At 42.9% G+C, this 14,808-nt stretch overlaps 1 protein-coding gene across 1 annotated transcript; it reads left to right on the forward strand.

Moving 5' to 3' along the window:
• Positions 1-1,810: 1,810 nt before the first annotated feature.
• On the forward strand, positions 1,811-13,737 carry RAG1 (recombination activating 1). Its single transcript, XM_032359447.1, has 2 exons — positions 1,811-1,933; positions 7,208-13,737. Exon 2 carries the CDS (start codon positions 7,222-7,224, stop codon positions 10,351-10,353), a length of 3,132 nt encoding a protein of 1,043 aa, XP_032215338.1. The 5' UTR covers positions 1,811-1,933; positions 7,208-7,221; the 3' UTR covers positions 10,354-13,737.
• Positions 13,738-14,808: the final 1,071 nt, after the last annotated feature.

The following is a 14,808-nucleotide window of genomic DNA, read 5'->3' on the forward strand; positions in this document are numbered from 1 at the left end:
CTTCCTGCTGATCTGAACACGGACACTGTCTTTAGGGAATTCTTAGCTCTCACCTGCCCTGTCTCAGTGTCATAGGGACCTCAGGTGATGCGTCTGTTCCTGTGAGCACAAACACACCGAAGCACGTAGAAACCACAGGCCATCTCTCCCAATATGATTGCAGTGGCTCCTGATCTGTCTTTAGCTTAGGGAGCAGGAGCTGTGTGCCCAAGGACTGCTGTGCTGTTAGATCGGCCCAAGTGCAAAATATTGGGGATATGGGGCGCCTGGGTGTCTCAGTGGGTTAAAGCCTCTGCCTTCAGCTCAGGTCATGATCCCACAGTCTGGGGATTGAGCTGCACATGGTCTCTCCGCTCAGCAGGGAGCCTGCTTCCCCCCCCTCTCTGTCTCTGTCTGCCTCTCTGCCTTCTTGTGATCTCTCTCTCTCTGTCAAATGAATAAATAAATAAAATTAAAAAAAAATTACATTGGCTATAACTAAAAAAATATATTGGAGATATAAGAGGAGTGTCTTACGTGGGCAGCACAGCACAGATAAATCCTTGCACCTGCCCCTTTGACAATTTTTGCTAAGAGAACATAGAAGATCCCTCACATACTAGGGGGACAGAGATGTACTTTGGGAATAAACCTGGCCTAAGAACTAAGAATGGGGTTTGAAACAGAGATGGTGTTAAGTAAACAGAAGTATATTCTTATTTATTTATCTATTTACTTATTTTTAAAAGATTTTATTTATTTATTTGACAGACAGAGATCACAAGTAGGCAGAGAGGCAGGCAGAGAGAGAGGAGGAAGCAGACTCCCCGCAGAGCAGAGAGCCCCATGTGGGGCTCGATCCCAGGACCCTGAGATCACGAGCCGAGCTAAAGGTAGAGGCTCTAACCCACTGAGCCACCCAGGCATCCCCAGAAGTATATTCTTGAGTCATCTTCCCCTACGACTACAGACTGGCTTTTATTATTCCTTTACAGTGGAGTGGAGTGCTTAAGGAACCTGCATTCACCAGCTAGTAGCTGTGTGACCCTGGATGGGTTCTCCATTGCTCTAAACGTGTACTGCTCCTCTTTAGAGATAATAATGTCAAATGTATAGATTGCTGGGACAATTAAATAATACGTAAAGCACTTAGAAGCCTAGCCTAATGCTCGGGGCTAAAATGATCAATCCAGTTCGTAGATGAGGAGATTCTGGCTCCCAAAATTTAAGTAACGTATTGAAGACCTGAGGCATGATTCAAATCCAGGCCTGTCGACTTCAAAACACGTTTAGTCTTGTTGAAACCCAGTGTTGTTGCAAGGAGCACAACCTTCCCTGACTGAGAATTGCCCAGGTAGGAGGATTCTGGGATGGGTTTGGATCTTATTTAAAAGTAAGAATAAAAATAATCAGAGTTAGTATGTGGTGAGTTTCTACTAAAGGCAGATTCCGTCCCCCACATTTTCCTGTGATAATTCTCACTGTATAATGTCGCTGACTCTGAGGTATATGCTGTTAGCCTTTCTATCTTACAGATGAGGAGACTGAGGCACAGGGCCATCGCTGCATCTTTTGGCAGAAGCCTGAACTTCTGTTGACAAGTTCATGTCCAACCCAGACAGGCTTGGGGAGTGAACTGGCAGCTCTGGCAATGTTCCAGCACACCCCCATGACACTCGGGTCCCCAGCGAAGCTTCCTGAAGAGCCAGGTGCCAGCTGGAGCTGGAGGCTCCTGGCCTGTGATTGGCTGCTGGCTTGTGTGGTTAGCCCTCTGTGGTGGGGGGAGGCTGGGAAGGGCAGTGGAAGCTGATAAATAATGCCGCTGTCTGCTCTGGGGGCGTTGAGAGAGCCAAGAGGGGGAGGAGAGCACACTTGGCCTTCTCTTTGGTTATCACGTCATATCAACCGAATTACAGACATCCCAACCCTTTGGCCAGGCAGCCTGCTGAGCAAGGTAACGCTTGTACTTTCATGCCCTGAGCCACAATATTTATTACATTTTTGTGTTTCCAATCAGAAGGTCTTGGGCTTCTTTTCTTTGCAGGGGATGAGGGGAGGGATCAAGGGAAGCTGACAACAATTTAATTTTTCTTTCTAATGCGTAAAAACTGGAAAGGGATAAGAAGCCAAGTTTAGAAAGACAGCGTAGGTTCATAGAGAAGATACAGATCTCCAAATTGCTGGAAAGGTGTATGGTGAGCAGAAGAAACCTTTAAGGAGTGCTTCTCAAATAAATGAGTAAATAAATTATCAGAAGGAAGGTGTGACTCTTGGGAAGAAATGTGTTTATCTAGGCATGGTAAGTAATCAGCAAACAGAATTTCAGGGTGGGAGGAAATGTAGTTTCCCAGGTACTCCCAGTATTGACAGCAATTTCCTGAACTCGATTGGAGTAAGTAGGACACCAGCTTTTCTCAAAGTGTGATCATGGACTACTCCTCACAGCAGAATCCCCGAAATGCTTAACAAATGCGATTTCTGGACTCCATGCTTGATAAGCTGAATCAGAACCTCTGGAGCCAGATGATCTGCATTATTATTATTATTATTATTATTATTATTTTACACAAGCTCCCCAGTGATTCTAACACATAATAATTTTTAGAATTGCCCCTGTAGAGATGCTATACCGAGATTATGTCCTTGAACTGGGATTCCAGACTAGGGTGTGTGACCGTGCCCTTTTCTTTCTGAAGTAGTTCAAGCAAGAGGTTGCCTGGAGGAAGGGAAAGAATCTGAGAGTCATTTTGTGGATGCCTGAGACTTCTAAAAAGGCTGCTGTTGCTGCTGACTTTTTGATGAACATGTTGGGCAGAAAGTAGAGATGGGTACTTATGGGGTGAATGGTTGGGTGCATGAATACATGAGTGGGATAGGTGTGACAATGAGGGGTCCCGCTTGGGCACACAGTGGCCACTTGGCCATTGTACACAGACCAAGTCGAGGATGTGAAGAGGGGAGACTGTGGGTCAAGGGCTTGGATGTAGGCGTGTGTAAGGCGGGAGCCGGGCTGGGAGTGGGAGGTGGTGCTGCTGTGTGACTCAGCCTCTGAAACCAGCTTGTCGCGCATTCACCACACTAAAGCTTTTATCCGGGCCACGCTATCCCAGCCTGCTTTGTCCAAATGAATCTGTGCCCTGTGTTGACAAAGACCCCACAGCTGTGATGGCAGGTGACAGCCACATTGAGATGGCAGTGCCTCAGGGGAACAGAGCTGAGCCTGTAAGCGAGGCTGGTCTGCCGCTGAGATCTTTCGTTAGAAGAGAGATCTGGCATTTGTAAGATTCCCGAGTGTCAAACGATGGCCACACAATGACTCTTACATAATCCCAACTTCGTGCTCTATCGAGGTCCATATTTTTGTTGGCTTTCTACTCGTTCACTAGAAAAGAAAAATGAGGTTGCTGATCAGATCTGAGGCTTAGCCAGGTCTTAAAACTTGGGGGGGATTTAGGAAGATATAAAGAAAAATGACAATGGGTACATATGAATCTCGTTTTTTTAAAAACATTTTATTTTTATTTATTTATTTGATAGAGAGAGATCACAAGTAGGCAGAGAGGCAGGCAGAGAGAGAGAGAGGAAGAAGCAGGCTCCCTGCTGAGCAGAGAGCCCGATGTGGGACTCAGTCCCAGGATCCTGAGATCATGACCTGAGCTGAACGTAGAGGCTTAACCCACTGAACCACCCAGGCGCCCCATAAATCTAGTTTTTAAAACATTTTTTCCCTAAAGTAAATTGATCACAAAACTTAAAAAATAATGCATATTTGTGATAAAAAATTAAAATGATGTAAGAATGAATAAAACAGAAAATTAAGGAGACCTTCTTACAGTATCTCTGTTTTTGGAGAATAAACATTGTTAAGATTTTAGGGCGTATCCTCCCAGAAAGTGTGTGCTTGTAGATGTGGGCAAATGTGCGTAAATGGAATCCTGCTAGCTCTTGTTATCCTGTTTCTGCATTGTCATGTGGGTATCTTTCCGCATCATTGATGCATAGAGAAATTGCACATATGCATTAAAGCATATGGCAGTGTTAAATGTCTGTGTTGTTTTCCATTGTATTTCTGGACCAGAGTTTACTTAATAATGTCCTATTGGTGATTATTTATGCCATTTCCTTGTTTTACAGTGGAGTGGAGTGGAGTGCTTAAGGTTTTTTTTTTAAAGTAACAAATAATTTTTTTTAATATAAATCTCTTTCTTTGTCTCCATCTCTCTCCATGCAATATTCACTGTGGGAATAACTTATGGAATATTTATTCCCACACAAGAAATGACCTGTGGGAATGTTTCTCTAGAATAACTTCCTAAAAGCAAGTTGATTGCATCAAAGATATAGTTAAACTTTTTAAAAAAATGGTTAAATTGTTCACTAGAGATATTATATCAATTTATAGTCCTCCCAAGAATGTATGAAGACACTTGCATTTCCCCATATCTTCATTAATGTTGAGTAGTAGTATTTTCAATCTTTGTTAACCAGATAGATAAAACATACCTCATTAGATCTAGTTATTAAAAGTTCTGTCTTCTGAAAGTAATACATGTTTATTTCAGAAAAAGTAGATATCATAGGTAAGATAAAAAACATAAAACATCTATAGCTGGGTTTGACTGGCTGGCTCAGTTGGTGGAGCATGTGACTCTTGATCTTGGGGTTGTGAGTTCGAACCCCACGTGGGGTGTAGAGATTACTTAAAAATAAAATCTTTAAAAAAAAAACGATAACATCCACAGATAATCACGATTAGCATCTTGGTGTATATTTCCCTCAAAACAAGAATAACACATCCCTTCTACCCCCTTCTTGCTTCTAGTTAGGATAAAGTTTTAGCAGTTGCGCTGAAAACAACAAATAAGTTTGATTTGGATGTCAATGGCTAATAATTGATTGGTGATGGCATGCTTTCTCTGGGAGTATTTAAATGAATGTATTTTGGCAGATTTGGACATAACAGTTCAGGCCAGTGGGAGTCAGAAGGAGAGTGGGTAGGGTAGGAAGAGAGTTCTAGAGATCCCTCCAACATGCCTGTGGTTGATTTACTCATTATGAAAGTTCATTATTTAACTCCAGTGATGGTGATGCAGTTTTTTGAAAATAAAAACTCAGAAGACTATCTTGGAAATCCAGAGAACAATCATGATACACAAAGACTGGGTAGGAAAAGTTTAATGGAATAAAAAGACATTTGAGAAGGAGTTCTAGCCAATGGGGCCGGGGAGACCTGGGAGGTCTTCACCCCTGACACAGGACAGAATTTAGGAACATAACTGAACCCTAAACAACAAGCCCAGTGTTTGCTGGGCTTCAGGTGAAATACTTTGGAGATTAATGAGACCTTGAAGATGATTGAAATTGTTTAGATTTGACACGGTCCTGCATATAGAACAATTGAACAGGATTTCCTTTTTAACCATGTCTTGGAAATTGGCTTATAGTTTTCATGAAGAACATCAGCCTCTGAAGCCTAGAGCATGCACGATGGACCAAACTGTAGTTTAAAGGGATGACTTGAAAAGAAGCTTTGGTAGAGCAGTCAGTATTTACCGCTGCACCTCCTTCCCCGCAAGCCCCAGCCCACCTAGCTGTTCATCGGATGATTAGCCTCCATGACCACGTGACTCTATAAAAACATCATCAGCTGCACCTGGGTGGCTCAGTCATTGAGTGTCTGCCTTCGGCTCAGGTCATGATCCCAGGGTCCTGGGATCTGGCCCCACACTGGGCTTCCTGCTCAGTGGGGAGCCTGCTTCTCCCACTCCCCCCGCTTGTGTTCCTTCTCTCACTGTGTCTCTCTCTGCCAAAATAAAATCTTAAAAAAAAAAAAATCAAGTTGGTTAGTTAATTTTTTTAAAAAGATTTTATTTATTTATTTATTTAAAGAGACAAAGAGTATGAGTCCGGGGTGGGAGCTGGGCAGAGGGGGAGAGAGAAGCTCAAGCAGTTTGTGCTAAGCACAAAGCCTGATGTGGGGCTGGATGTCACGACCCTGAGATCATGACCTCTGCCGAAATCAAGAGTCGGATGCCCAATAGACTGTGCCACCCAGGCTCCCCAATCTAGGTAGCTAATTAATTCAGGGGGAAAAAGTATTGCTTCACATAATTTGTGGGTCAAGAGTGTTAACCCCAACACATCTGGGATAAGTAGATTACGGATTGAAACACAGTTGCTGCTTTTCCAGTGATGTGTACTAAGGAATTTTGAAAATACTGGGCTAAAAGGATCAGGAGAGGACTCAAATGGCATTTGCAGATTTTTTTTCCGCAGCCCTACCCAGATTGGTAAGGTTTCCTGGCAGATGTAATTGCTAATATTTTTTATCAGAAGAAAAATATTACTCCTACCTCTTCTTATTACAAGCTATCAAGCTAATGACCATTGTCTAGTAATGACTTCCAGGATGACCTGTGTTATTTTTTACCTGACACTACTTGAATTTTTCATTTTAAAAGTCCTTGGGAATCTTTGTAGGTTCATACTATGGCAGCTTTAGAGAGTTCTGTGGTATTTTGTTTCTAATGTAGACACAGCCTTATAATTTACAGCAGTGTTCACTAATTAAAATTGTAAGCATAATTACTATCCATGATACTTATTATTAGTTAGCATTCATAAAGCCTCAAAATACACTTCATCCTTTCAAGTAGTGAGTAATTAGTTTCTTTGGGTTTGTAGCTTTATCATCCCTTTATGACCCGCTCGGAAGAAATAAACAAACAACCTCCTGGGAGACTGCTTTAAAAAGCTGGAAATATATTGTCCAGCTAGTGCAATGAGGCTAATACAATGCAGGAAATATGACTTTTCCATGGTTTTACTAGCCAGTTTTTCCTTGTATTTATTCCACAAATAAAAAAAATATTCAGCCCTAGTATGTACTAGGAATGTTGGAGAGATAGAGATGAATCACTCAGAGAGCCTGTCCTCAAAGACCTTAAGGTTTTGGTAGCAAGAAAATAAGATCATACAAATATACATAAAATGAACCACAGAGGTGCATGTTGGTAAAGATGACCATGGACATGGTCAAAGCAGAGAATGACTGTTCTCTGCTGTATACTCAGCACCTAACAGAGTATACTAAAATAAGAGGTTTAATAAGTAACTTTTTGGATCAATGAATGAATGAATAGTTGAATGTATTAATTTGCATTCCTTCTAAAATGCATCAGTGGGATATCGAATTTTTTCTTCATCTGACTTTTTTCATTGTTCTCAGGAATCTCAGCCAGCATGGCTGTCTCTTTGCCACCCACCCTGGGACTCGCTTCTGCCCCAGATGAAATTCAGCACCCGCATATTAAATTTTCAGAATGGAAATTTAAACTATTCAGGGTGCGATCTTTTGAAAAGGCACCCGAAGAGGCTCAGAAAGAAAAGAAAGTTTCCTCTGAGGGGAAACCCTCTCTGGAGCAATCTCCAGCAGTCCCGGACAAGGCTGATGGTCAGAAGCCAGCTCTGAGTCAACCAGCAGTAAACATTCACCCTAAGTTTCTGAAGAAATCCCATGATGACAGGAAAGAAAGAGACAAAGCCATCCACCAAGCCAACCTTCGACATCTCTGCCGTATCTGTGGGAATTCTTTTAAAACCGATGAGCACAATAGAAGATATCCAGTCCATGGGCCTGTGGATGGTAAAACCCAAGTCCTCTTACGAAAGAAGGAAAGGAGAGCTACATCCTGGCCAGACCTCATTGCCAAGGTCTTCCGGATGGATGTGAAAGCAGATGTTGACTCCATCCACCCCACTGAGTTCTGCCATAACTGCTGGCGCATCATGTACAAGAAGTTTAGCAGTGCTCCATGTGAGGTTTCCTTCCCAAGGAATGCAACCATGGAGTGGCACCCCCACACACCATCCTGTGACATCTGCCGCGCTGCCCGCCAGGGACTCAAGAGGAAGAGCCATCAGCCAAACATGCAGCTCAGCAAAAAACTCAAAACTGCGGTTCACCGAGCTAGAAGAGCCCGTCGGCACAAGAGAAGAGCAAAGGCAAGGATTAGCAGCAAAGAAGTGATGCAGAAAATTTCCAGCTGCAGTCATATACATCTTAGTACCAAGCTTCTTGCTGTGGACTTCCCGGCACACTTTGTGAAATCCATCTCCTGCCAGATTTGTGAACACATCCTGGCTGACCCCGTGGAGACCACTTGTAAGCACGTGTTTTGCAGGATCTGCATTCTCAGATGCCTGAAAGTCATGGGCAGCTACTGTCCCTGTTGCCAATATCCCTGCTTCCCTACCGACCTGGAGAGCCCAGTGAAGTCCTTTCTGAGCATCTTGAATTCCCTGATGGTGAAATGTCCAGCCAAAGAGTGCAACGAGGAGATCAGCTTGGAAAAATACAATCACCACGTGTCAAGCCACAAGGAATCCAAGGAGACTTTGGTGCATATTAACAAGGGGGGTCGGCCCCGCCAGCATCTCCTGTCCTTGACCCGAAGGGCTCAGAAGCACCGCCTGAGGGAGCTCAAGCTTCAAGTCAAGGCTTTCGCGGACAAAGAAGAAGGTGGAGATGTGAAATCGGTGTGTCTGACCTTGTTCCTGCTGGCGCTGAGGGCCAGGAATGAGCACAGGCAGGCGGACGAGCTGGAGGCCATCATGCAGGGACGCGGCTCTGGCCTGCAGCCAGCTGTCTGTCTGGCCATCCGTGTCAACACCTTCCTCAGCTGCAGTCAGTACCACAAGATGTACAGGACTGTGAAAGCCATCACTGGGAGGCAGATTTTTCAGCCTCTGCATGCCCTTCGGAATGCTGAGAAGGTCCTCCTGCCGGGATACCACCCCTTTGAGTGGCAGCCGCCTCTGAAGAACGTGTCCTCCAGCACCGACGTGGGCATTATTGATGGCCTGTCAGGGTTGTCCTCCTCTGTGGATGATTACCCCGTGGACACCATTGCGAAGCGGTTCCGCTACGATTCAGCTTTGGTGTCTGCTCTGATGGACATGGAGGAAGACATCCTGGAAGGCATGAGAGCCCAAGACCTTGATGACTACCTCAACGGCCCTTTCACCGTCGTGGTGAAGGAGTCTTGCGACGGAATGGGAGACGTGAGCGAGAAGCACGGCAGCGGGCCCGTGGTTCCAGAAAAGGCCGTTCGGTTTTCGTTCACGGTCATGAAAATTACGATAGCACGTGGCTCTGAACATGTGAAGGTGTTTGAAGAAGTCAAACCCAACTCTGAACTGTGCTGTAAGCCCCTGTGTCTCATGCTGGCGGATGAGTCTGACCACGAGACCCTGACGGCCATCTTGAGCCCTCTCATTGCTGAGCGGGAGGCCATGAAGAACAGTCAATTAATGCTTGAGATGGGAGGCATCCTTCGGAGTTTCAAGTTCATCTTCAGGGGCACCGGCTACGATGAGAAACTCGTGCGGGAAGTCGAAGGCCTCGAGGCTTCTGGCTCAGTCTACATTTGTACCCTTTGTGACGCCACCCGCCTAGAAGCGTCTCAAAATCTCGTCTTCCACTCCATCACCAGAAGCCACTCCGAGAACCTGGAGCGCTATGAGGTGTGGCGTTCTAACCCGTACCACGAGTCCGTGGAAGAGCTGCGGGACCGGGTGAAAGGGGTCTCATCAAAACCTTTCATCGAGACGGTCCCTTCCATTGATGCGCTCCACTGTGACATTGGCAATGCAGCCGAGTTCTACAAGATTTTCCAGCTAGAGATAGGGGAGGTGTACAAGAATCCCAACGCCTCCAAAGAGGAAAGGAAGAGATGGCAGGCTACGTTGGATAAGCATCTCCGGAAGAAGATGAACCTGAAACCGATCATGAGGATGAACGGCAACTTTGCCAGGAAGCTCATGACCAAAGAGACCGTTGAAGCAGTCTGTGAGTTAATTCCCTCTGAGGAGAGGCACGAAGCTCTGAGGGAGCTGATGGACCTTTACCTTAAGATGAAGCCTGTGTGGCGATCATCGTGTCCTGCCAAAGAGTGCCCCGAATCTCTCTGCCAGTATAGCTTCAATTCACAGCGTTTTGCTGAGCTCCTCTCTACCAAGTTCAAGTATAGATATGAGGGCAAAATCACCAATTATTTTCACAAAACCCTGGCACATGTCCCTGAAATTATTGAGAGAGATGGCTCCATTGGGGCATGGGCGAGCGAGGGAAATGAGTCTGGCAACAAATTGTTCAGGCGCTTCCGAAAAATGAACGCCAGACAGTCCAAGTGTTATGAGATGGAAGACGTCTTGAAACACCACTGGCTGTATACCTCCAAATACTTGCAGAAGTTTATGAATGCTCATAATGCATATAAAAACTCCGGGTTTACCTTAAGCTCGCAGGCAGGCGTAGGGGACCCCTTAGGCTTAGAGGACTCTCCGGAAACTCAAGATTCGATGGAATTTTAAGGAGGGCAGCTGCTTTTGAGTTGGTTTTGCAAATCAGTTTTCTTCTGGGTTGCACTGAGACCCCCTCCTCACATGCTTCAGTCCTGTGTGTAGGGTTTCGCCACCCAGGCAGTGGTAGACGGGAGAGGCCCGCGGTGCTACATGCATGTCAGGAATGGATAACTGATGAGCTGATTGCTGGAGCCGTTTAGGGAGTTCAGAAAAGCAACAGGAGAAATCAGTTATTTGAAAGCTCAGTAACTCAGAACAGGAGTAACTGCAGGGGACCAGAGATGAACAAAGATGTGCATTGTGTGTGACTGAGTGACATGGAAAATCATAGCCAAGGTTGTCAAAAAACAGCCCAGGAAGCCAGGAAAGGAATTTGTTTTGTGGTTTCCATTCTCTACCCCTTCAATTTATTATACTTTGTATTGAGATACACATGTTTGTTTGTTTGTTTTTTTATACCATTTCTGGAGAATTCTTTATTTTGTAAATTTTGCAGATCTGGGCTTATGCCACAAGATTAAAAAATCTTTAAAAGCTTTTCAGATTTCTTTAATAAGAACATCTTACACACTTGTATGACATGATGGCCTTCGCAGAGTGCCTCAGTGCGTTTTCTCACTTGGTACATTTATGCAGAAATACCCTACATCCAGGAAATTTTTGGAAAGTCAGCCCTCTTCTGGGTTTCAATGATGTCACCATGGAGTGACCTTAAGAGTTTAGGAGGTCATCTGTGACTATGACTTTTTTCAGGAATAAAGTTGGAAGAATAAAACTGTTATCTACAGTTATTTATTAAGTTTCTGATCATTCATTTTTACCTAGCTGTCGGTAGCCAAGTACGATTTTTATTTTTGTTTTTTAATTTCATTTAATTTAGCATCTCTGATGCTCGTTTAGAATCTTAAAGCCACAGAGGCTTTTAAGATCTGGGTTGACTCACTGTGTAAAAACAGGTTTAATGTTTTACCAAAAATTTCTGCCAGATTTTTCTCCATGTGAAACCTGAGTCAGTTTTACTAAATCCAGATTTCATGGAGTCCTTCCCTCTGAAGTGTGTTACTCTTTCTATTAAGATCAGTTTACTTTCAGTCCATTCAGATTTTTGGAGCAGGATACTTTTGTACTTTTCTCACCTGCTAAATTTAGACGAAGCCTGTTCATAGCACAGAGGAAGAGTTAACATTTGTTAGAGTGTTTTTTTCCTCATTTTTAAATATTTTCACATTCATTTTGCTTTGTTTCTCCTCACAACAACTCTGTGAGGGTAGACATTGTTACTATTCCCACTTGAGGGAGAGTTAAATAATCTGTCCAAAGTTACAGTGATAATAAATGTCTAATCTGGAATTTGAGCTCAGGCCTTTTGTCTCCAAATTCTATACTCTTTCTACTAAAAAAATTAACCACCATCTTTTTTTTTTTTTTTTAAATAAGGCAGTGTCATAATTCTCTTAGGATCCCCAACTAATCACTGCAGTTTACAATTCTTGGGAGTGGGGATGGTGGGTTGATAAGTCATTATTGTGCTTTGGGCCTTTTGATAGGAGAAAGTGATGGGAAAGCTCCTGAGAGCCCCCCCAAAGCTGGGGTGTCTCCAGTTATTTGGAGACTATTGTCTTCATCCTTAGAAATTTGGGAATTGCCAATTGCTGGCAATTTAGAGCAGGCATAGGATTTTATATGCTAGTGAGTCATAATGATATGTTAGTGTTAATTAGTTTTTTTTTCTTTCTTTGATTTTATTGGCCATAATTGCCACTATTCATACACAGTATATCAAAGAGCTGTGTAATTTAGTTGTCAAACGTGTGTCAGAGGCATTATCCTAAATGATATGCATTTGGTGCTTTTGCAGGGATTGAACCCCCCATTTTCCATTAAAAAATACAGCAGTTTCCCTTGCTTTTTATATACAACATATATAGAAATTACAAAGACATTTGTAATTTAGTTGTCAAAAATATATACACATTTTAATTGTATTTTTCTCGAAAATGTCAAGTTTTGTACTTGGCAAACTAATGGGCTTCTGGGCCACCCCTTCCTTTCCTCTCATTTAATCCTTACAACATGTCTCTGCACTAATAAACAGCTAAATTCATGTAATCACTCATTTCCCGAAGCATGCTGGTGCTGGTTATTTGTAGACCAACCCCCCCCCCCCCGCCCGCCCCATTTCCACTCTCTTGTCTGATTGGTAGCACTGTAAATACTTTCTGGTATTAAATTTTCCTTTTCTAGCATTGTAGGAACTATTTTGAATGCATATGGCACACTGTATGATTTATAAAACAACCTTCGCAATAATCTCTTAATCAAATGCCGTTTTGATAAGCCCCAGGAACATCTGGCCGCAAACATTTCAGGATGTCGAAATGCTGCCTATGGTTGTGTTAGCCCTCCTTGTTGAGATTGCAATATCCAAGGTCTGGTTTTATCCTCAGGTTTTATTTTTGACAATGCCCATTGTAAATGTGGTCACATACTCCAGGGAAATTAACCACACAGGATAGAGCTTTTTTTTTTTTTTTTTGGAGTATAGACTGGGGCTTCAGAAGGGCAATGCATTTTCCTCCTGTGAAACCTGATTCTACAAGTTTTCCTGCCAACCCATGGAGGCACACTGCAGGGACCCGTATAATGGCTGATGAAAACCGAGGAATGGTCCAGGGGAGGTCAGAGAGTGCTCTGGGATTCATTAACAAGCACTGAGATGCCAGAGCAGGAGAAAAGATACCTTTTTCCAGGTGAGCTGGAATGTAGTTTTTCCTCAATTTGTTTTCACACAATATAGATGAAGATAAAGATTTTGTTGGTTGAGTATGCAGGTCTCGCATTATATCAAACAGAATTCAAATTCTGCACAACCAGGAGACGGCACCAGTGGTGTTTGGGAGGAGCAAATCACCAAGTGATGGGAGGGATTGCTGAGTGCGGATAATGTATGTCTCTTCAGTTTTTGTGTGAGTGATGCTCCATTCTTGTACTGTTAAGACATTTTAAGTAAGGGTGGATATTTTGTTCTCTTTTATTTTATTTTATTTTTCTTTAACTATAGTAATCTACATAAATACACCTTGGAAATCATTTTTGGTAAGATTTTTTGTGCAGAAACCGCCCTACAGTTTGTTTTCTTAACAAATAATCATAAAGTTTGTTTAATGGCTCTCAAGAGCCTTCTTTTTTGTGTTTTAGGGAACGTTCAGGTGCCAGAATGCAATGGCATTTATTTGATGTTGGTGACCTGTGTTTCCATGTCAAATGTTTTGAAATTAAATAAAGTATGTGTTTCAATACTTGCTTTCATATTTTAATATTTTTTCTTCTTATTAATATTATGGTTATTGTTAACAATTTTATGCTTAAGTATTTGAAATAAAGGTTTAAAATTTGGAAATAAGTGTGTCTTGTGATTTATATTCAAATAATACTCTTGAGTGCAACGTTTGAAAAAATGAAGTAACGCATATTTCCTGAGGGAAATACAAAATAAATTTGGTGGCCTTTAGAATAAAGGGCAACAGAATAGTAATTAATAGATATCATTTACCCTAATATCAGCTGAGACCATTTGTTTCTGGATATTTGAAGTGAATAGTAAGCTTTTCGAAAACGTAGAATTTAGGGGCTCCTGAGTGGCTCAGTCGTTAAGCATCTGCTTTTGGCTCAGGTCATGATCCCAGGGTCCTGGGATCGAGCCCCACATTGGGCTCCCTGCTTGCAAGGAAGCCTGCTTCTCCCTCTCCCCTTCCACTGTTTGTGTTCCCTCTCTCACTGTGTCTCTCTGTCAAATAAATAAAATCTTAAAAAAGAAAAAAAAAAAGAAAAGAAAATGTAGAATTTGAAAATCAATAGTTTTTTATTTTATTTTATTTTATTTATTTGTCAGAGACAGAAGGAGAGAGAGCGAGCGAGCACAGGCAGACAGAGAGGCAGGCAGAGAAGCAGGCAGAAGCAGAGGGAGAAGCAGGCTCCCCGCCGAGCAAGGAACCCGATGTGGGACTCGATCCCAGGACCCTGGGATCATGGCCTGAGCCGAAGGCAGCCGCTTAACCAACTGAGCCACCCAGGCGTCCCAATAGTTTTTTTTTTTGTTTTTTTTTTAAAGATTTTATTTATTGGAGCACGTTGTGGCTCAGATGGTTAAGTGTCTGCCTTTGGTTTAGACACACATGGGGTTCCTTACTCAGCAGGGAGCCTACATCTCTCTCTGCCTGCCACTCCTCCTACTTGTGCTCTCTCTCTCTCTCTCTCTGACAAATAAATAAATAAAATCTTTAAAAAAAGAAAAATAACATCCTAGGATCATGACCGAAGACAGACGCTTATCCTAACGAGCCATCCAGACACTCTGAAAATCAATAGTTTCTGACTCTTTTTGAGAATCTGATAAAAATATGGGCCTGTTCCCCAGAAAATTCACATTTTTCATATACTCAAAATTTTGATCAGAGTGGTTGA

The sequence above is a fragment of the Mustela erminea genome, chromosome 9, assembly GCF_009829155.1.
Source record: "Mustela erminea isolate mMusErm1 chromosome 9, mMusErm1.Pri, whole genome shotgun sequence".
Classification (NCBI taxonomy): domain Eukaryota; kingdom Metazoa; phylum Chordata; class Mammalia; order Carnivora; family Mustelidae; genus Mustela; species Mustela erminea.